Consider the following 21,115-nt stretch of genomic DNA (forward strand, 5'->3'; position numbering starts at 1 on the left):
ATACCTACTCAATCCTCCTTCACGTCATGGGATTACATTTTTGCCTTAAACGTCATTGATTTGCAAGAAACTGGAGTCGGAATTGAGCCTCCTCTGACGTTGAACACACAGAATGAATCATTCCATTTCTATGGTTCAACCCATCTTCTCAGTTGACTTTGACTCAGGAAGTTGTTTTCTGACCTCTTTCCTCCTGTCATTGTCTCTGTGGATGAGCCAGCGGACGGAGGCCTGAGGGGACTTAGGAAGACACTCCAGGAAGGTGGTGTTGTTCTTCACCCCATACTGGGTCATCTCCACCGCGTTCCTGTACGCTGAAACAAGGGTGTTTCACACACACGTCAACTCATTGACAGACATGAACCACACAACGGGGTGATGTAGGTCTGAAGAGTCAGGGTCAAAAGTAGACCGGAGGGTTAGTGACACCTGCAGTACAACCAAACCCTCCCAGTCACTCGTGGGCAAATCCTAACTTACACTTAAGTCTAATTTTCAATTAGTCTCCCATTGACTTCAATGTACTAAAGACATTTGACTCAAGTTAAGATCATCCCCATGTAAGCTTGTTTGTCAGATTGCATTCCCACTGAGATGCACTTTATATCTGTATAGTAGAACAAGCTAGGTTGACCTGGTCTTTAACTGACAGCATTGCCATCTGATGTTTATGTCCCAGACAACTAGCTCATCTCCATGCTGGATGGATGACAGGGTATAGACTAATTAGCACCAATGACCATATGGTTTAGTCCCATGACATATGTTCAATTACACAGACTTATACTGGAATGTAGCACTATGAGGGCCGTAGCGCCTCCCCTTGTTAGACCGCTTGCTGACAGCTGATTGAGTGAATCATCTCTGTATAGTGTGTTTGCTTACTCACTCACACACACACACACACACAGTCTCAAAGGGACAATACAGTAAAACACTATGCACCTGCTACTGAACCACGAGAGGGCCTGAACTCAAATTACCCATAAACCAACAGAATCTATGTTAGACCCTTTTAGAGTAAAATGAGTACAGCTGGGATAGACCAGGCACATAACAAATGAGTTGAGGAAATCAGATAAATGGATAAGCACACCAATGCCCGCTGTTGGCAAATTCAACAGAGCTGTGGGTTTCTCAGGCATTTGGTGCACGTTGGCTGGATGTTGTCATACCTTTCAGGTTGAATCCTCTGCACTGAGTTAGTGGGTTGCCATGGATGATGTCCTGTCTTCTGCTCCTTCTGTATAGAAACCATAACCATCCATAAATATTTCCAATGCCACAATACAGTACCATATATATGTACTGTGAAGTGGCCTAACCGTTGAATCCTGTCAAATATATTGTATATCTAGTTTCATTGCCTACATAAACTAGTTGGAGAATAAATGCCTTTCACAAAGCCCAGTAGCTTAGAAACATGGTTATACCAACCCTCCAGCCCATTATGAAAATCTCTAAAATCCCATAATATCAACAGTGAGGAAGGACCACTGAGCCAGACAGCGGTGTGATGAACATTTGGCAGTGTTATTCCACTATATGGTTCAGTCGCATCCCATCCAACAGCTACAGGGAGAGAGCTTAAACAGCAGGCACATTTCCAGCAGGATTTCTGTGGTGTAAAGGGGCAGAGCCTCTGTTCCCTAACCAAGCTACACTTGAACTGCGGTTGACTGTAATGGCAGCTGAGCAGCCGGTGAGGAGGGAAACCAGAAGGGGGACTGTTCAAAGTAGAACGGTATCACTCACAGTGCTACGGCTGTGTTATGGCTATGGTTGGATCAATTCAAGAACACATGGTGTATACACTGAGTATACCAAACACAGACAAGGAACAGGACAGGAACAGTGTCAGAACAGAGGGAACAGAACGACATGACAACAATAATGCTGAAGCGGGGAACAACCTCTGGAACAGACAGATATAGGGGAGGTAATGAAAGCAGGTGATTGAGTCCAGGTGAGCCCAATGAACCGCTGATGCGCGTGACAAGGGAAACAGGTGTGCGTAATGGTGGCAGGAGTGCGTAGTGTTGGGCAGCCTGGCGCCCTCGAGCGCCAGGGAGGGAGAGCGGGAGTAGGTGTGACAATTATTTATACACACAGGAAACTGTTGAGCGTGGAAACCCCAGCAGCGTTGCAGTTCTTGACACAAACCGGTGCACCTGGCACCTACTACCATACCCCGTTCAAAGGCACTTAAATCTGTTGCCTTGCCCATTCACCCTCTGAATGGCACACATACACAATCCATGTCTCAAGGCTTAAAAATCCTTCTTGAACCCGTCTCCTCCCCTTCATCTACACTGATTGAAGTGGATTTAACAAGTGACATCAATAAGGGATCCTAGCCTTTACCCGGATTCATCAGGTCTGTTGGTCATGGAAAGAGCAGGCGCTCTTAACGTTTTCTATAGTGTATAATATCATTACGACCTGCAGATACATTGTATAACCAGCCTAATACATTTCCTTATACCAGTGAAATAACCTAGCTAAGTAATTACAGTAACAGGCTAGGACGTGCATGCAGTATGTACATTTCTGGGAAAACCAAACAAACATCTAAGAGCTGTATAATGGCTTGTCTTTATTCCCAACTAATTCCCCATGAATAACACCTAAGCTATGTGAAGTGTTGCCCTATACTGTAACCCTTAACAACCTGGGTCCTCAGCACCAATGTTTTATGGGTAAAAGCAGATTGCACCATAGAGTGGCATAACACTGTAAAATGTTAATTGTGCCACTCGGTTTGCTTTAGAGTGGTCTTTTCTCACAGTTGGTATTGTACTGTTGACCCAAACCAGGGTCTGTAGTACCGTACCTCTTGCCAGTGGGGTAGAAGCGGGAGCAGCTCAGGCCGTCCCAGGCACAGTAGGGGTCTCTGGCCAGGCAGCAGTCGGCGCAGGCTGAGCCGTAGGCATGGCAACGGTGCAGAGACACTTGGGACACGCCGTGCTCTGAACTTACGTACAGCTGTTGCTGCAAGGCAAAACAGTTCAAATGTCAACCACACTGTTTGTTTTAATAAGTGGAAGAGTGACTTAACTAAGTTAAGCTCACGGACAATTATGGCTTATTATCTGGCTTTCCGGCTGAGTCACAATTTTAATGCAGAAAATAAACTATTGCACTAGGCGATAGCAATGAGTTAATCAGAAGCATTTTGAAACAATATAGAGATACATTAAGCACTGCTTGCATATACTAACTTTTTTGGAAGATATTCTCAAGTTTGTCACTGGAGCTTGGTTCTGGGAAGAGAGAAACATGCCACAATGTCAATAATATTATGAAACAAATGTTGTGATCCTATGTCATAAAAGTAATGGACCATAATAACTTTCTTATCTTATCATGTCATATTACATAAGATTGTAGGTGTGTTTGAGCTAGTCCTTGTTGCACACCGTAAATCTTAGGAAATACATTTGGTCCTTTACATTCTGTGTAGGGATCTTTTTACCAACACTCAGGTTATCTAACATCCAATTGAATACCACATCACCTTCCACCGCGCGGCACTAGTAGGAACACTGTGAGAGATCTCTATGACACGTCAAACTATACTAGTGGGAGACCGGTGTCGTCCAGGTGCAGAGAGAGATTAAAGCTTGGTTGGGCCTTGATCACACGGATGACTTGCTTTGTTTATCAGGCTGAGATAAAACAGAGCGTATGAGGGTTGATATGGGTGACCGGCACCACCCTCTAATGTCAGTTTGCTTCCCATCAGTCTTGTGTGGTGGTCTAGTGCCCAGGTCATCACTCTCCCTTAGGAGTACAGTCTGCGACCCTTTGTGAAAAAGTCAAGAGCTCCTATTCTGTCTGCATTTGACGTCTGTCTGTCTGTCTGTCTGTGTTTGAGAGAGAGAATTCAAACCTTAAAAACTTCCAGCTCGTCTAGTATCAGATCCTGGTCCAGGGAGCGGTTTGTGGGGAGAGCGATGACCTTTTGCACTGTCCCTTTGTCTGAGGGAACACACAAACACAGAGAAATTTTGATTTGATTTAATAGGATCCCCATTAGCCAACACAACGAAAAATACATTACAGACAAAAGACTTCACAATTGATATACTACATGTTATTGTTTTAAAGTGAGTGTGTGTGCGCATCTATGAGTTCTATATACACGTCAGAGAATGGAGAGTCATTAGGCAACCACTTCACAGGCACAAACCCCTACACACACACACACACACACACACACACACCTCACCACAGACCCAACATTGACACATGTGGCTAGCAAAATTAGAACGGCTAGCAAAATTAGAACGAAAAAGTAAATAAATACAGTGCTGGCTCTTCTTCTCACACATATTTGGGTTTGAATCTAACATGACTGCTGTGACCGGTATCCACAGTCAAGTCAGTTGTGGGTTTGTGAGCTTTAGAACCCACAGAGAGGAGAATGGACAAAGGCCACGGAAAGGGGCAGAACTATGTTTGTCCAGGAGTTAGCTAGCGAGCAGAGGAAGGAGAGAGGAGAGTTACAGCAAGATCTCCTGGAAATCCTTGAAAAAAAAACTCTCCACATCCCTGAAACAAAGCCCCCACCTCTCCACCCTGCAGTCTGACATTACTGGCATGTCCTCAGGAATCTTGGAGGACTGGAAGGCTGATAAACATAAACAGCTGTGAGTGAGAGAAAGGAGAGAGGCTCCCTGGGCTGCATGACGTACAGCCAGCTCCACACTCCCCTCTGTGTTGCTCAGACCTGTCCTCCTCCTCCTCTTCCTCCACCCAGTGGGCTGCATCGCCCTCCTGAACGTCTATTTGTCTCTCTTGCAGCTCGTTATAGTGTAGTCTATTGTTCTACTCACTGAAGAGCGAGACAGACTACTTATCTTGAGTTCATATCCCCTCTGTAATCGTTTGCTTATGAAACGCCAACGTTATGGCATGAGAGAGCAGAGATGGATTACTGCAATATAGAATAAAATGGAATTAAGTGGGTTATCTATAATGAGGGCATTGTGGTGGTGCCACCCCCTGGTGACAGAGAGAACAGGTCATTTATGCTGTCATGCTGGGGCCTGGAGATCTATTAGCATCCGTAGCCAACATGGATGCTCCACCATGGACGATGTCACACTCTTTATGAAGCATCCCACTCATATAACCCACCGCATTAGTCAGAGCTCTTTAAAAGTGTAACTCTGATGGTTATGGAACACAAGTGGCGAGACGAGGAATATGAGAATGTTAGTCTGAGGGCATCCTGAACAGGCATCCTGAACAGGCATCCTGAACAGGCATCCTGAACAGGCATCCTGAACAGCTACTTAGGTGCTGATGTAGGCGATGTACAGGCGTGACCCTGTGCTGCTCCCAGCCTGTGGTGTGTGTATGTTGTGTGGTGGGAATGGGTGCTAGTTGTCTCTAATAGATAAATAAGGACGTATCGTTCAGTACAAACCTGTGCCCAGGAAGAGGACCTGGTAGTGCCCGTCTGCGGCGGTCACCTGGTCCACAGCGATGGAGGTGTACTTGTAGTCAGCTTGCGTTCTGACCACCAGGGGCCTCCTGCCCACGGGGTGGATAGGATTGAACATGACCGGGTGGTTCCTGACAAACGTCACCACGTCGTCAGGGAACTCCTTGGTGCTCTGAATGTGAGGGGTGAAGGCTCCGCCTGGACACTGGAGGGAGGGAGAAAGAGGAGAGATGCTAGAGGTGAATAAATCCCTATCACTCAGCTCTGTGACAAAGGTACAGAAAGGAAAAGCCTAACCCCTGACCCTGAACTCTGCTGTCCTCATCCTCATTAATTCATGTTTCTCTGACCTGGTTTCCTCAACCACACTGTTAGACACAGTAGATACTGTGTAGGAGAACAACAAGGAACTGTACATTTGCATTGGAGCTCTTGTCTTATTTTGAGTTCAATACAGATATTAGACCCTAAACTCACTGTTCCAGGCCGGGGGTAAGGGATCCGTCCCTGGTACGCCACCCACTGAAAGTTCGGCCCATCCCTGTGAGCGAACGGCCCGTTGAAGACTGTCAAGATGTCTGCCATGTTGTAGACACACACGGCCGAGCCCTTAAACACTGAGCTGTGGGAAACGACACACACACATTCCGGCAGTCAGTGTGATGTGGATAACTGACATCCCAGAAGCCCCCAGATCCACCCAGTTAAAACATCAGTCCTTTAAATCCTGCTGTTCATAGGATATCCAAGCCATCAAATCTGGGTGAAGTTTACTGCCACCCCACTTCACCCTACCCAACTTGCCCCTCTTCCCCCATTCTTGCTTCATTCCCAGAAGGATATGATGTGGTTTGGACCAGACCCTAAAAACCACATGACCATCAGTAATACAGAGAGAGCCTGTGTTCAGCGAACAAAACAAAGGAGAAAGCCTGAAGGAGCAAAAGGAAGAAATACATTGTGCTGGTTGGAATGACAACGTTGCATAGAGTCTGTCTGTCTCTCGCTTTCTTTCTTTCTTGTATATATATATATATAGATATATACAAACAAGAAAGAAAGAGCGACAGAGCGAGCTTGGAGATATGGAGACTACAGACTGTTTGTGTTGGCTATAGAGAGAGGATGAGTCTCAAATGCCTGGGTTAAAAGATACAAGTGTTTCCTTAGGATTTATGGAAGGGTCACGGTACAAGGTTGAGTAACCCTGATCTAGCCTTGATGACTGAAGAAACCAGGGTTGTATTCATTAGTGCACACCATTGCAAAATGTTTTGCAATGTAAAAAAACGTGTTTCTTATTGATAGTTCCCTTCCTGTTTCTGCGCGTTTGCTTCCGTTTAGTTCCTAGTGAATACAAACCAGTGAGTACACATAACAGGCCATCCATACACATCTATAGCCATCCTGCAAAAGCCCTTGAGGATAAATAAAGTTATTGAACACATATATAGTGTCTGATTTACCATATACAGTAACAGTAGACCTCAGGAAACACCAGGGGTACTACATGGTGATACTCATACATAATGAACTTGCTGTCAACATTGCGAAAGGAAGCAGAGCTCACTAACTGCATTGCTAGTACATAAGGAAAAGTGATCAATGAAATGCGAACGGTATGGTAAAGTTAAGTCAATGAGCCAAATACTGTAGTGCCAGAGGAGGCTGGTGGGAGGAGCTATAGGAGGATGGGCTCATTGATACTGTTCCATTCCAGCCATGACAAACACATCAAACATATGGTAACCACATGTATGACTCCGTTCCATTTATCCCATTACAATGAGCCCATCCTCCTATAGCTCCTCCAACCAGCCTCCTCTGGTACTACATGCAGGTCACTAGTGTTCTCCCAAGTGGCGCAGGGGTCTAAGACACTGAATCTCAGTGCAGGAGGCGTCACTGCAGTACCTGGTTTGAATCCAGGCTGCATCACATCCGGCCGTGATTGGGAGTCCCATTGGGCGGCCGGGGTAGGCCGTTGTTGTAAATAAGAATTTGTTCTTAACTGACTTGCCTAGTTAAATAAAGGTTAAATAAAAAATGTTTTTAAATGAAATGCTACATTAAGGTGATACTGGGGGTCTTTATCTAGGAGCTCCTGTCATGTCTGCTTCATTCCTAATGACATCCGGTGCTGCCATGCCAGTCAGCATAGCCACTAATGCTCAAGCAATATTACCATTGGCCTCACCTTGTGGACGTGAAGACGCCGAACACCAGGAGGCTCTTGGGGTGATCGGTTTCCAGCAAAAACACACTCTCTGGAAGGGAAAACACAACGTTGTGTTTAAGGAGTCAGCGTCCATCATGCACCTTATCGTTTAATATTCCTGGAATGGAAGAGTCTGAAGTGGAGATGAATTGAATGAATGTCCGTGTTGACAGACCTCCATAGACTCACAGAAGACTAAAATAATACTAAGGGATGAGTTGGGTCACTCTGCTTGAATAGTCCGGATTGTCATATTATCAACAAGCGATCTGTTGATAAGCAACTGCTTGTTAGGGTTAGGTTTAGACTAAACATTAGGGTAAGGGTTAAGGTTGGGGTTAGAGCTAGAAGATGTTACTAATAGTCTGTAGAGCATCTACAGGTGGACTAGACAACTAAAGCGCAACCATGAATTCTTTCAATACTGAGGAGCAGGTCAAGACACAGGTGTAAAGACCCTGTTTATAATCCAAAACACCTGAGAATCTGAGATACATTGGTATTTGTAGAGACTGGCCAGGGAGATGTTTAGTTCTAGGTAAACAGGAGAAGTGGTTTGGGTTGGAACAGAATGTTCCAGGCCTTGGTAAACACAGTAGGTAGGTGATGGCGTATTCCTCACCGAGCTCGTCAAAGTGTGTCTCGGTGCCATCCTCCTCCAGAACTGAACACACCATCCGGGCCTTCAGGAACGTGGTCCACTTGTTCACCAGGCTACGCTGGCCACCTATGTCATTCTGTACACATCGAAAGAGATGCATGTCTCATGTATGCACACATATGTAATGCACACACGCACGTACACACACACACACTTCCTGAACACACACTTACAGGACACACTCTAGCGACCATGGTGTGGATGTTCTTGGTATTCCCACTGTTGTCCGTCAGTCTCTCCCGGAAGAAGAAATACAGTTTAGCATCGTTGGGATCCGATCCATCTGGGATTAACTGGGCGTCTATGAAGATGGGTTCTATGGAAAATAAATAAACAGGGTAAAATGTTATACTATAACATGCTGTCCATTGTCTCCAGTATCAAAGTAGTTGAAGTACATTTGACGTAGTAAATGTGGATCTCCAACTCCAGATGTTTTAGTGCAGGGCTGGAACAAACCCCTGCCCAACCTCTAGCTCTTCAGGGTCACAGTTGAAGACTTCTGGTGTACATTTACATGTGCTTCATATATTTCTGCTGTATGTGCTCACCGCTCAGCCACTTGGAGTTGTGCTGGTCTGTCCTCACTGCGTTCCTCCTGGTGAGGCTCCTGAAGATGGCAGCGTCCGTCCCCATGAAGTCTATGTACATGCCTGAGAACAGCTCCTGGTCTGGAACACAGAGACACATACAGGGCTGTGTTCATCATGGCACAACATGTAAGAAAACAAAGTAAAACAGGGAGGTACTACCTGAACTTGTCCACTAAGAAAAGCTTGTTTTCATTTTCCATTGCAAAAAGTTTTGCTACGGTGTGCCCTAATGAACACAACCCTGGATCATAGCTGAACCATCTTACTCCCATCTGATCAAACAGAACACTCACTCCCCCCCCCACCCCCCACGAGCCCTAAAGACTTACTGACTATTAATGGCCAAGGGAACAAAAATGTGCCTGTCTCAATTTCCATTGACAGCAACGGAAATTCTGGGTTCATATTCAATGGTGATGGACTTTTTTCATTTAACTAGGCAAGTTGTTATTTACAATGACAGTCTTTGTTTACAGAGACAGTACATCACTGTGGACAGGGAATGGTGACAGTAAACAATAATGGAGCCAACAGAGGATTTACAGCCATAGTGTTTGATCTCCCTGTACTCGGCTAATGACCCTGACAGTTAGCCCGCACGCTCTCTTTCCTCTCTCCACACCCTCTGTGCATTTCATCATTCCATTACTGTGTCACTTCATCATTCCATCAGCCCCAGCCCAGCGCATGTACTCTGGCGGTGTGGCTCAGGTCCAAGTGTGAGTGTTTGTATGTGGTTGGCTGCTCTGAGGGGAGCAGTGGTGTCAACATCCCCCAGACAGCACAGGCTCATATGAGGGGTTCAGTATGAGATGGAGCCTTTAATCTAGCCCAGACACAGGCCTGATTGTCCCCTAGTCTGACTCAGAGGTCCCCTCCCTGCCACCACTACCCCTCCTCTCTGCCAACCCTCTCCTTGTGACCGGACGTCCCGGGCTTGAGGGGCTGATGATGGGTAAGGCTGCTGATGCCACAGGGCTTGGGTGTCAGAAAGTCAAGCTGTGCGTGCGACTCGGTGCCTCTGGCTATTTCGTCAGCAACTTGACACCCGGCAACCAACCAGAGACCAAAGGACGACACAGACTGACAAGGGTGTGCGGCCCGACCTACGGCAGGGTCACCGATAAGGGGGATGGGGAGTCGGGTTAACCATAGGGTGGGGAAGTATAGCGATTTGGGTTTTTGTATGATGCGTCCTGCAGAGACATAAATAGTGCCAATAGAGGGACAGAGGAGAACTTACGAAGCATGACGGAGACAGTGTTGACTCTAGGATTGAAGGAGCACCTTCCCTTCCCAGATTCCGCTCTGGAGTCAATGTGGAACACTTGCTCCTGCAGGAAAAGAAAATGTAAATAACAGATTTTATATGGGAATTTGGTGGAATTCTACCCTCTGCTCTTTTAAGCAATAAATATGAGATTATGAGCATTCCAAATGTTCAAGGTAATCCAGAGTAAGGTTTTTCCCTCTGATTTAAGTTACAAAGCCAGCGCTGGGCTTCACATTTACTGGTCTGCACGGGACATTAAAAGAACATTCCTCCAATGTCCTCCGATGGGCTGAGATGCTGTGGTTCCATCTCAGACCTGGCCCTCTGCCACCCCTCACAGTGAAATGGATCATCCGAATTTACTATCTCGGCGGTCAGCGGAAAATCCCCCCGTCCCATCCCCCCGGTTTGGTCGTACCCACACTTCGACAGTTCTGACGGGGATAATGAAGGGGAAGGGGGTGCCGTCAGCCCAGGGACGTTCTCCAGAAAAGTGCGGCTGCTCTCCAAGTGGTGCGTGAAGATTTCCCGTGGCTCTGGCGGCGATCCATGGCCATTCATCACAGGGTCTGTACGGCGACACACTCACACAAAGGTGACCTGTCTGTGACACTGAAATCCTCCTCACTAGGCTCCCATACAACAATGTGACACACGCTTAGGGGCCAAAGAGCCCAGGGAGTTATGCGTCAAAGTCCGACAATGGCAGCTTGATACTGTTAGCAAACCCAGTCTGAGAAACGATACTGACACATCCAAGCATTGGCGGATGGGAAAAACAGAGCAATGCTGCTTTTTAAACAAACCCTAAATGACAGAAGATACCATACTGAAGAAAGAGCCTGGTTTCGAACTCTGTGCCGATTAGCATTTGGCAGGCGCTGCAGACTGCTGTAAGTGCGAGTGAGTTCAGTGAGCGCTTTTCTCCTGGAGGGGTTTCCCAGTCTCGTTTTCAGGGCCAGGTGGCCAAAGACCGGGGCAGATGGCTCCTCCTCCATCCCTCTTCTCTGTCTCAGAGAGACTGACACACAAGGCTAAACTCAACTGTCATGGCTGCTTTTCTGAGGATGTCTTGGATTAAGACAGACTTCCTCTTGTCCCAGATGAAACATTAAAAAATCCCATAGTTTGGTTTCAGAAGCAGAGGCGCCCAGCTGTAAACCTACCAACTCTAGTTTCAGCAATAACCACGTCACATATCCACAGGAATTTCCATTTGTATGAGAATATGGTGGTAGAGATTGTACTGTAGGTGAACTATAGCATAGCTCTCATGGTCTGATTATAAGTCAAGGAGCATACTAACCTCTGGTCTCCTGCCCCTGTTGATGAAGGCACAGACAGGACTGTAGGCACCACTCCCACAGATGAACAGATGGGTTCTGTTGAACGGCTGGACCACCCGGATGAAGTTCCCACATCCATGCTGCAGAGAGATGGTGAGGAAATTGGTTAGTACATGTATGGAATCACCAAAGTATCCATACATCAGTCAATCAATCTATCATGCAATATTGCATGTTCAACAGCAACATCCTTCCAGACTGCAATTGTTGAGAAGGTCATAAAGCTAACAGTGGCCAAGTTGTGATTGGTCAGGGCCTATGCTTCATAAAGAGCAATTACACAGTTCCAAATGGTTAGCTACCAATGTTATTCCAACTTTCCTCACTTGCTACTTATATACTGTCATTAAGTACAATCATAATAGCTATTTCCAGTTTGCTCCCTGGCACTGGTGGAGTGGAAAAAAGGGTGTCAACAGTGAAGTGATATTTCATCAAAGCCCTGTCTACAGGGCTGAGTATATACAGCCCTGTGATCTGATTACAGGCCCAATCGAGATCTTTCCCTCTTCAGCACGAGGTGAGATTGGCCGGAGCACTGGGCTTTGTGCGTAATAAAAAGTCAGACCGCGGAGCGAGCCAGTGGAGGAGAGGAGCACCCAGGGAGCCATTAGGAACTTGGCCATCCCCACGGAAACGGAGCAGCTGCGCCCACTCACACTCCGCACACCAACTCCGCCGAGAAAAACAATGATACGTCCAACATTACACACCCTTCATTCCCTCTCGCTTTTTCACTTTCTCTTTCATTTCCCCTCTCCTCCTAGCAGATAAACACCCCTCAGATGACACCCTCCATCAACTCTACACCCCCCACTGTCTGCTCATATCCAATAGCAGATTCACATATAAACTAATATCATGTCCCAGAGCTTTCTGGGGTTAACTATCCAGCCACAGCCCCCCTTCAGAGACAAGCCAGAGCAACTGTAGCCGGGGATTTAAAACCAGGCTGATGGCCTTTAAGGGAGGATCACACAGCGAGGGAACTTTTAAACATGGATTTAATCAATCTCAACCTTTTATACATACAATAAAGGAATATTTCTCCCCAAATGCCATCCTCCAGTGCTTAACAATGTGTGGGCGTAGTCTGGAGGCCCGGTGACCCCAGATTCTATCGTAAAGGAGGAGTTGAATATATACACACACACACATCAGGAGGGTAACCATAACAACCTGACAAGGGCTGCGATTCAGGAAGACAAATAAAATGTCCGGGAGAAACTGCATTATAAAAACAGAGTTTAAACAGAGAGAGAGAAAGAAAGAGCGAGTGAGGGGTAGAGAGAGACAGTAAGAGTAAAGCGCGAGAGAGAGGGGAGAGGCCGAGACTGCAAGATAGAGAAACCAGGCAGGGCTGCGAAAGAGAGGGATGGCAGAGTAGAGGCGGAGGAGGGCGGTAAGCCGACCACTGGGCTTCTCCACACAGAGACGCTCAGCCAAATATTGTGCGAGGCTGTCCACAGAGCTGGAGCCGTGACTCTAGGCAGCACTAATCACCATCCACTGACTGGAAACAGCTTCTTCTCTACCCCTACAGTACAAGACTATGGTCCTACACTATAGTACTGAACAAGACCACAGCTCTCTGCCATGGTGGCCATTGTTACTAACTACGACTGCTAGCTTCATAACAGTACACCACATGAATGCCTTTGAAGTCACAGTCCAATAAAAACAATGGAAAAAAAACAGAATGTTTGTCCTAACATGCAAAACAGCCTAATTAGTTACAGAAAACTGAATCACCAGCTGCTGTTTTGAGGTTGTCAATGTTGTATATGCTAATACAGAGACGCAGTGCAGTAAGGGATCAGGGCAGGTTATGGGATCTGTTGTCAGTCACAGTAGTTAGCGTACTGCTTTGATGCTTGTTTATTTTCTCTGGGTGGATTTGAGCACTCCTCTGCCTCATTCATCTATCGAATAACATAAGGAATACCAGGAGGAGTCAATGACTCTCCTCAACTCCACATCTGCAGTCCCACGCGTTTGGAAACCAGGATGCTAACACATGCTAACACATGCTAATGGAGAAGGACCAGAGACATCAGTATAGTGTGTTCGTTCATTTAGTTAGCGGTTAACATCACACATGACTTTCAGTGGATTTAGTTAGCGGTTAGTGCTACATATTGAGTGTAACTGTTCTTACCGTGGGGTCCTTGCCAGCCATTTGGCATTCCTCAATCTTGCTAACAGATGCAGGCCAAAACACCTGGTGAGAAACACAGAAAAAAGCTTCATTAGGGACCATTGCACATCCTGGTCTTCTCGGAAAGTTGGGAATTTTTTAAAACCCAGAAACCAGGGATAGCGTGTGGAGCGGAAGGATGGAAGAGATGAGAACATATTGAACAGAAATAAACAAACTCTGAAGCAAACTGACAAACTTCACTCACTGTAGTGACTTCCTAGTAGGGATGCCCTACGCTGTAGTGACTTCCTAGTAGGGATGCCCTACGCTGTAGTGACTTCCTAGTAGGGATGCCCTACGCTGTAGTGACTTCCTAGTAGGGATGCCCTACGCTGTAGTGACTTCCTAGTAGGGATGCCCTACGCTGTAGTGACTTCCTAGTAGGGATGCCCTACGCTGTAGTGACTTCCTAGTAGGGATGCCCTACGCTGTAGTGACTTCCTAGTAGGGATGCCCTACACTGTAGTGACTTCCTAGTAGGGATGCCCTACACTGTAGTGACTTCCTAGTAGGGATGCCCTACACTGTAGTGACTTCCTAGTAGGGATGCCCTACACTGTAGTGACTTCCTAGTAGGGATGCCCTACACTGTAGTGACTTCCTAGTAGGGATGCCCTACACTGTAGTGACTTCCTAGTAGGGATGCCCTACACTGTAGTGACTTCCTAGTAGGGATGCCCTACACTGTAGTGACTTCCTAGTAGGGATGCCCTACACTGTAGTGACTTCCTAGTAGGGATGCCCTACACTGTAGTGACTTCCTAGTAGGGATGCCCTACACTGTAGTGACTTCCTAATAGGGATGCCCTACACTGTAGTGACTTCCTAGTAGGGATGCCCTACACTGTAGTGACTTCCTAATAGGGATGCCCTACACTGTAGTGACTTCCTAATAGGGATGCCCTACACTGTAGTGACTTCCTAATAGGGATGCCCTACGCTGTAGTGACTTCCTAGTAGGGATGCCCTACGCTGTAGTGACTTCCTAGTAGGGATGCCCTACACTGTAGTGACTTCCTAGTAGGGATGCCCTACACTGTAGTGACTTCCTAATAGGGATGCCCTACACTGTAGTGACTTCCTAATAGGGATGCCCTACACTGTAGTGACTTCCTAGTAGGGATGCCCTACACTGTAGTGACTTCCTAGTAGGGATGCCCTACACTGTAGTGACTTCCTAGTAGGGATGCCCTACACTGTAGTGACTTCCTAGTAGGGATGCCCTACACTGTAGTGACTTCCTAGTAGGGATGCCCTACACTGTAGTGACTTCCTAGTAGGGATGCCCTACACTGTAGTGACTTCCTAGTAGGGATGCCCTACACTGTAGTGACTTCCTAGTAGGGATGCCCTACACTGTAGTGACTTCCTAGTAGGGATGCCCTACACTGTAGTGACTTCCTAGTAGGGATGCCCTACACTGTAGTGACTTCCTAGTAGGGATGCCCTACACTGTAGTGACTTCCTAATAGGGATGCCCTACACTGTAGTGACTTCCTAATAGGGATGCCCTACACTGTAGTGACTTCCTAATAGGGATGCTCTATACTGTAGTGAACTTCCCAATAATGATGATAACTTGTCTCCAGTAAATGCTAGATTTCCAATCCCGTGAGGAGCTTGAAGGATCTAATGCTGGGAACGTATCAGGCAATTACTTTGCAAATGGATGTGCTACAGCTCTCTCTGGGGTAAACTAAATGCATTCCCATCTGTTCTGCTCTTCACGCCTGTCAGTTATAGACAGGATAGCTCCCTCACTGCACAGATACAATTAGCTGAGAACTTCTGTTACAGAATCACAGAACTGCATCAAGCACCACTAATATATGTCATATTTTGCTCCATGAAATGGGTGTGATCTAGCATATAAAATGTACTATTTTAACTTAATCACCACCATTACGGCTTTTGTATAATTAGCATAATGTATTCAGCCATGATCTGCCACATGCAAGGAAAGCTAAATGAGATCAAGGTCATTTTGTCTCCTTTATTGAGAGCTTGATAAATAGGATGGAAAGTAATAGAACTCATGTTGGTATCGGACAGAGAGTTATGAGTCATCACACCATCATACTATAATACTGTAAGGCAGAGGAAGTCAGTATCCTGCTATATCCATTCTCTACTTGCAATACTATCACAACAAGCAATGATCAACTAAACATTTCCCTGATGCTGTAAGGAAAATCCTCTTAACAGTTTAACGGACTGCTAAGAGGACCTCACCTTGAGTGTCCCATGGGTGATGTTGTTGATGTCCATAGACAGGACATGGTCCTTACAGCCAACATACATCCTGTCCTGGTCCTCATCCATCAACAGGACCCTGTAGTCCATGGCCTTGTCTGACAGACTGTAGTACTCCACCGTCTGGGACGCCTGCAGGTCTGTGGGATACAAACAGACAATGTTATGGTGGGAAATAATGAGGAATCTGTTGCGTTTACAGCAGGACTATACCAAGTCAGCTAACACTGACTAAACAACAAGTGCATAAAAGGTGATTGCATCCGTTTTGCAACGCATGCAGTAGATTCCAAACAGCGCCACTTTATGAACACTGGACAGTCATGGTGAGCAAAATAAATCTGTGGAAAAACCATTTTACTTGGTTGTCTCTCTGACCGACCAGCTACTGTAAAAGCCCGTATTGTCCTAAAGCTAGAAGGAAGAAGTAAATGTCCTCTGTCTCTAAGCGTCCAGAGCTCTCCATCCAAACCATCAAAGGCCTTCACTGTCTATGCCAAACTCATGCATATTCATCACTATTGACAGGGGGCAGGAGTGGAGGAGTTGAGAGCAAGTTGATCCTTCTCTCTCTAATCAACAAACAGGCTGGCTATGCTCTCCTTGAGGCCTCCAGGCTAAAATCACTTTTCATTACTCTATTCAATAGTATTGCACATTGCTTTTGGAGGTCGAGGCCCTTTTATCCTGAATGAAAGCTGTTTTCCAGTGCCTCACCTCCCCCTCTCTTTCTGATCATGGATGTGTGTTTAGTGCTGTTGCCGTATGGAATAAAGCTAGAGTTGTTTACATGAATAAGTACCATTTCCCACGCCTCTTCACTCTATTGATCTTGACATCTATAAGCATCCTCATATCCTTTATTTGTTTATCCATTTGGTAGTTACAGTCTTGTCTCATCGCTACAACTCCCGTACGGACTCGGGAGAGGCGAAGGTCGAGAGCTATGCATCCTCCGAAACACGACCCAACCAAGACGCACTGCTTCTTGACACAAAGCCTGCTTAACCCAGAAGCCAGTCACACCAATGTGTCAGAGCAAACACCATACACCTGGCGACCATGTCAGCGTGCATGCGCCCGGCCCACCACAGGAGTCGCAAGAGCGCGCTGGGACAAGGGCATCCCTGCCGGCCAAACCCTCCCCTAACTCGGACGACGCTCGGCCAATTGTGCTCCGCCCCATGGGTCTCCCAGGCGCGGCCGGCTGCGACAGAGCCTGGACGCGAACTAGGATCTCTAGCGGTACAACTAGCAACTGCGATGCAGTGCCTTAGATCACTGCGCCACTCTGGAGGCCCAAGCATCCTCATATCCTACGCCCCAATCATATGTTAGAGAAATCAACTTAGGCGATATTGTAAAAAAAAAAAGCACAAAGCAGTCGGTTGGTGTATCATGTATATGTTTAGGCATGAGCATTATCTCACAGCGCCTAATGAACAACACACAATGCTTTGTTTCCACCAGACTCAAATGTAATACCCTAGGCCCTTGTCAAACTCCAACAAGTACAATGTGCATTTAACAAAGAGAACCTCTGGAAAAAGGAGAAGATCACGTGTCCAAAGCTTTAGAGCTGAGGAGATAGTGTCGCATTGGGCTCAGGGAGATATTAGGTTAGCTCAAGCATTCGGCTCATCAGGCTACAGATGTTCAACGGCCTGCTCTGCCAGAGATCAGGGAAGCCAGGCGTGCCACCAGGGGTGAAGGAGTAAGTATAAGAACTAATTAAAACCATGCTTCACTCCAAACCACTCTTACCTACATCTCTCCAGAATAAGCAGGCAGGGGAGAGATTTAAAGACCTTCTTGGAAAGGGTTTTATTTTATCTTTTTGTTATGCTTGAGTGAAAGGAGTGTTCAGTTTACAAGCCTGCGGGCTCCTGCTTCTGTTTTTCCTGGAGCAAAAGGTGCTGACTCTCACTTAATGATTCCTGTTTACAGAAAGGTTTATTGTAGCTCTGCTCAATGTGGCTCTGGAAACCCCCCTAAAGTCAATGCTCTTGGTACAGTCTGATTCTATCCATATTGTCCCTCTGGAACATTCCACAAGGGGAACAAAGTGTTCAGAGGGGTGTGGCGGCCCGGGTGAAATAATGATAATAAGTTAACTCTATTGTTTTCTCAGTGGAGGAATTGGAGACTTTCATGTTTCCTACCGTGGGTGGAAGCCCTAACTAAGTCCAGTGTTTTGGGGGGAAACAGCGCGGCAGGCATGCGTCACATGACCCCGCCACCCAGCTGATCCTCTGTGAGGCGAGCATAGCCTCTGGTGCATACCATGGGATCCAGTGTCTGCTCATCATGACCCCAGCAGGAAACACAGGAGTCATGCCTAGGTAAGCATTACAGCCTTTTATCAAAATGTCACAATAGCCATTGGTGTACCGCACCTGCACTGTCTGAAGAAAACATGAAGACTCAAGTGCTTCTCCACCATTTTCTGCCTGAGATACATGGGATTTGCACAATTTAATGTGTCTAATTTATAATGAGATCGGCTTACAAAGAGAGATGGAGGCAGGCAAGTCTGTGGATGTTTATTCTACAACCCATTGACCTTTGACCTGATGGGATCGGAGGTCAGCCTTGTGGGACGAGTTAAGCTTTTGACGCCATAACATTAATACGTGGCTGTGGAAATGTAATCAAAGCAAACCTTAAACAATATATTGGCTGTCATAGATCAGTAATAATGAGTCCCAGAAGTATCGCTTAAACCAGGCATCATGGACAGGATACAAAAACATTTCTGCCCTCGTTACAGAACACGCCCGCAGTAGGAGAATGCAGAGCAGTGGTGAGGACTCAGTAGAGTATTGTGGGTAGTCTATTATTTATGTGGGCAGGTGGGCCGCACCTTCCCCTGTGCGTCTCCTGGTAGGACTCCCGAGTTCACTTTGACTGTGAGCGTTCACCCATGGGGGCTCCGCTGTGCAGGAATAGCGTTCTGACTAGGAGCGGTCATCCACGTTGTGGACTGCGGGTTGCAGAGCAGCCGACCGCTGCAGGTGATCGCACAGTAATACCTCTAGTCCCTTTGAAGAGTGGTTCATTTGTGAGAGCTTGGTCACGCGGAAGCGGCACAAAAACCTTTCGTAGGGGCCAAGAGACCACAACGGTCATTCAATATTTAAGAGTGGTGGTGGGTTGCGGGCTTCGCATGGTCGTACACTGCCGCAGAGCAACTGCAGATGATGTTATCTAGTCTGAGTGAAGTAGTCCACATATTTTGCATGCAAGACTAAAACCCAGATATAAATCCATACTAGCGGTCACCCAAGACAGGTCAGACATCCTCGGTGATAATGTAACTAACGAGCCTAATGAATACACATTCACCTTGACATCACAGCAGGATCTCAGATGATCTATATTTCAGCTTATTAACACACTTTCGATTCACATTTGCATTGATCCCCAATCCAGTGAACCTTGCACGGAGGGCGAATCTGTTTAAGACAGCAGACTTTTAATTCAGTCTAAAAATGTATCCACCAGGAACATCTGATGACATGACCAGACTACAAGCTTTGATCTTCATTCCCTATAAACGAGTCCTCTAAACTAAGGGAGGACAGCAGAGAAAGGCAACAACCGTCCTGCATGCCACATAGTACTGTCCAAAAGGAACAAAACAGTTGTGATGTCAGTCTGTAGAATCTAAGTGAAGGATTTGGGCAGCAGCAGGGACTTGTCCTTCCGCCCATGATGGTTTTACTGTAATTAAAATCGTGGAAGAGATTGCAGTGTTCATTTCATAATTTTATAAATGTAGATGGGATAGGCCTTGTCTTGTTTCATGGTGCTGTGATTACATTGAGGGGGGAGTGAAAGGGAGGGAGACGGGAATGGTGCCACCACAGAGAATAAGAAGTTTCCCTCCGGCGAAGTGAAAACCCATAACACAGAATGACAGACTAACTCTCCCATTTACATTTACGTCATTTAGCAGATGCTCTTATCCAGAGCGACTTACAAATTGTTAGGCTGATCAAAGTAGTGGGCCTCCACCATGATCCCCACCAGTAAACAAGCCAGTGGTGTTTTAGGTTTGGCTCGCCATACAAGGAACAGTTTATCACATTGCAGAATTGTAAAAAGAGAGATTCAGCGCCTCTGGAAAGTACGCCGTCTGGCTTTTACAAGAGTGATGACTATGTGGGTCCCCCCCAAGATCGGGTTCAAGGACACGGAGTCAGCAGTCTGTGCTGGTCGGCCCACTGAGCCACCCTGACAGGCTCATTCTACTCTCCCTATGTAGGGGGGCACCAGCTGGGGACTGACACACTCAGGCTGTACAGAGCCATTACACCTGTAGTCCAGCTGTGTCCAGGCAGGGTCAGGTGCACAAAGAGGCAGGAGAGGTATCAAAGGATCAGGATTACGACAACTTCCTAATATGGATGCCATACACAGTATAGGATGGTTCAAGTCAATGCTCATCTGGAGCTGAAGTTTAAGAGAACCAAGTCTACTCAACCAAGATTTAAATCAGCTCTACTCATAGGAGTACTGAAAAGCTAGACTAGGTTAAATGGTTAACTAGGCCTGTGGAGTGTGAATTCTTTCTGGATGTTGGCTACCTCAGTGTGAGAGCCAAAGGCCCAGAGGTCTTCAGACCCCATTAACACCACAGAGCTGGGCAGGCGGCCAATCAAAAACCTCCCTTTGTGTCTCAGATTCAATGCAGTCCTTTTCAAAATGGACCGCACCCTCAAAGGCCATCATGAATTCATTAATCACATGCAAATGAGGCATCATCTATTTTCAGCGAATAGGACCTGTGTTCCACTGTTTTCAGGGGCAGGAGTAGGCGCATCCCAATCACTCGCCTTGATAAATATTGAAGCATGGGCTTAGTACACTCCCACCCCCTGATTCATGTACCCACTGAAGATGGAGTGGGTTTCTTTATAAACGTCTGACTTTAGACCTCTTGCCAAGTGTCGGTGCTCTTTGTGAGGACAATGCCACATCTCCTTGGGTTCAGTTCTGCATGACTACACTCCTTTAATACAATGTTGGTACATTCACACATACTGCGCCACTCACAACCTTTATCCTGGCAACTCAAAGCGTCAGTCTGGCTCTGGAGACGCTGACCCGCACGGGG

General features: G+C 46.5%; 1 protein-coding gene across 2 annotated transcripts in view; it reads right to left on the bottom strand.

Annotated features, from left to right (window-relative positions):
* The window catches only part of LOC106609494 (semaphorin-3C), a 55,368-nt gene that overhangs the window by 3,506 nt on the left and 30,747 nt on the right, over positions 1 to 21,115 (bottom strand). For both annotated transcript variants that reach the window (XM_014208368.2, XM_014208367.2), the window contains exons 3-17: positions 15,976 to 16,136; positions 13,702 to 13,764; positions 11,504 to 11,623; positions 10,168 to 10,258; positions 8,883 to 9,002; positions 8,505 to 8,647; positions 8,293 to 8,407; positions 7,650 to 7,719; positions 5,930 to 6,074; positions 5,435 to 5,657; positions 3,893 to 3,981; positions 3,222 to 3,263; positions 2,834 to 2,991; positions 1,176 to 1,243; positions 184 to 314 (exon numbers count right to left, since the gene is read on the bottom strand). In XM_014208368.2, coding sequence (XP_014063843.1) covers positions 184 to 314; positions 1,176 to 1,243; positions 2,834 to 2,991; positions 3,222 to 3,263; positions 3,893 to 3,981; positions 5,435 to 5,657; positions 5,930 to 6,074; positions 7,650 to 7,719; positions 8,293 to 8,407; positions 8,505 to 8,647; positions 8,883 to 9,002; positions 10,168 to 10,258; positions 11,504 to 11,623; positions 13,702 to 13,764; positions 15,976 to 16,136 — 1,739 coding nt within the window. The remainder of the gene's footprint in view (positions 1 to 183; positions 315 to 1,175; positions 1,244 to 2,833; positions 2,992 to 3,221; positions 3,264 to 3,892; positions 3,982 to 5,434; positions 5,658 to 5,929; positions 6,075 to 7,649; positions 7,720 to 8,292; positions 8,408 to 8,504; positions 8,648 to 8,882; positions 9,003 to 10,167; positions 10,259 to 11,503; positions 11,624 to 13,701; positions 13,765 to 15,975; positions 16,137 to 21,115) is intronic.

This window comes from Salmo salar, chromosome ssa07, assembly GCF_905237065.1.
Source record: "Salmo salar chromosome ssa07, Ssal_v3.1, whole genome shotgun sequence".
NCBI lineage: Eukaryota > Metazoa > Chordata > Actinopteri > Salmoniformes > Salmonidae > Salmo > Salmo salar.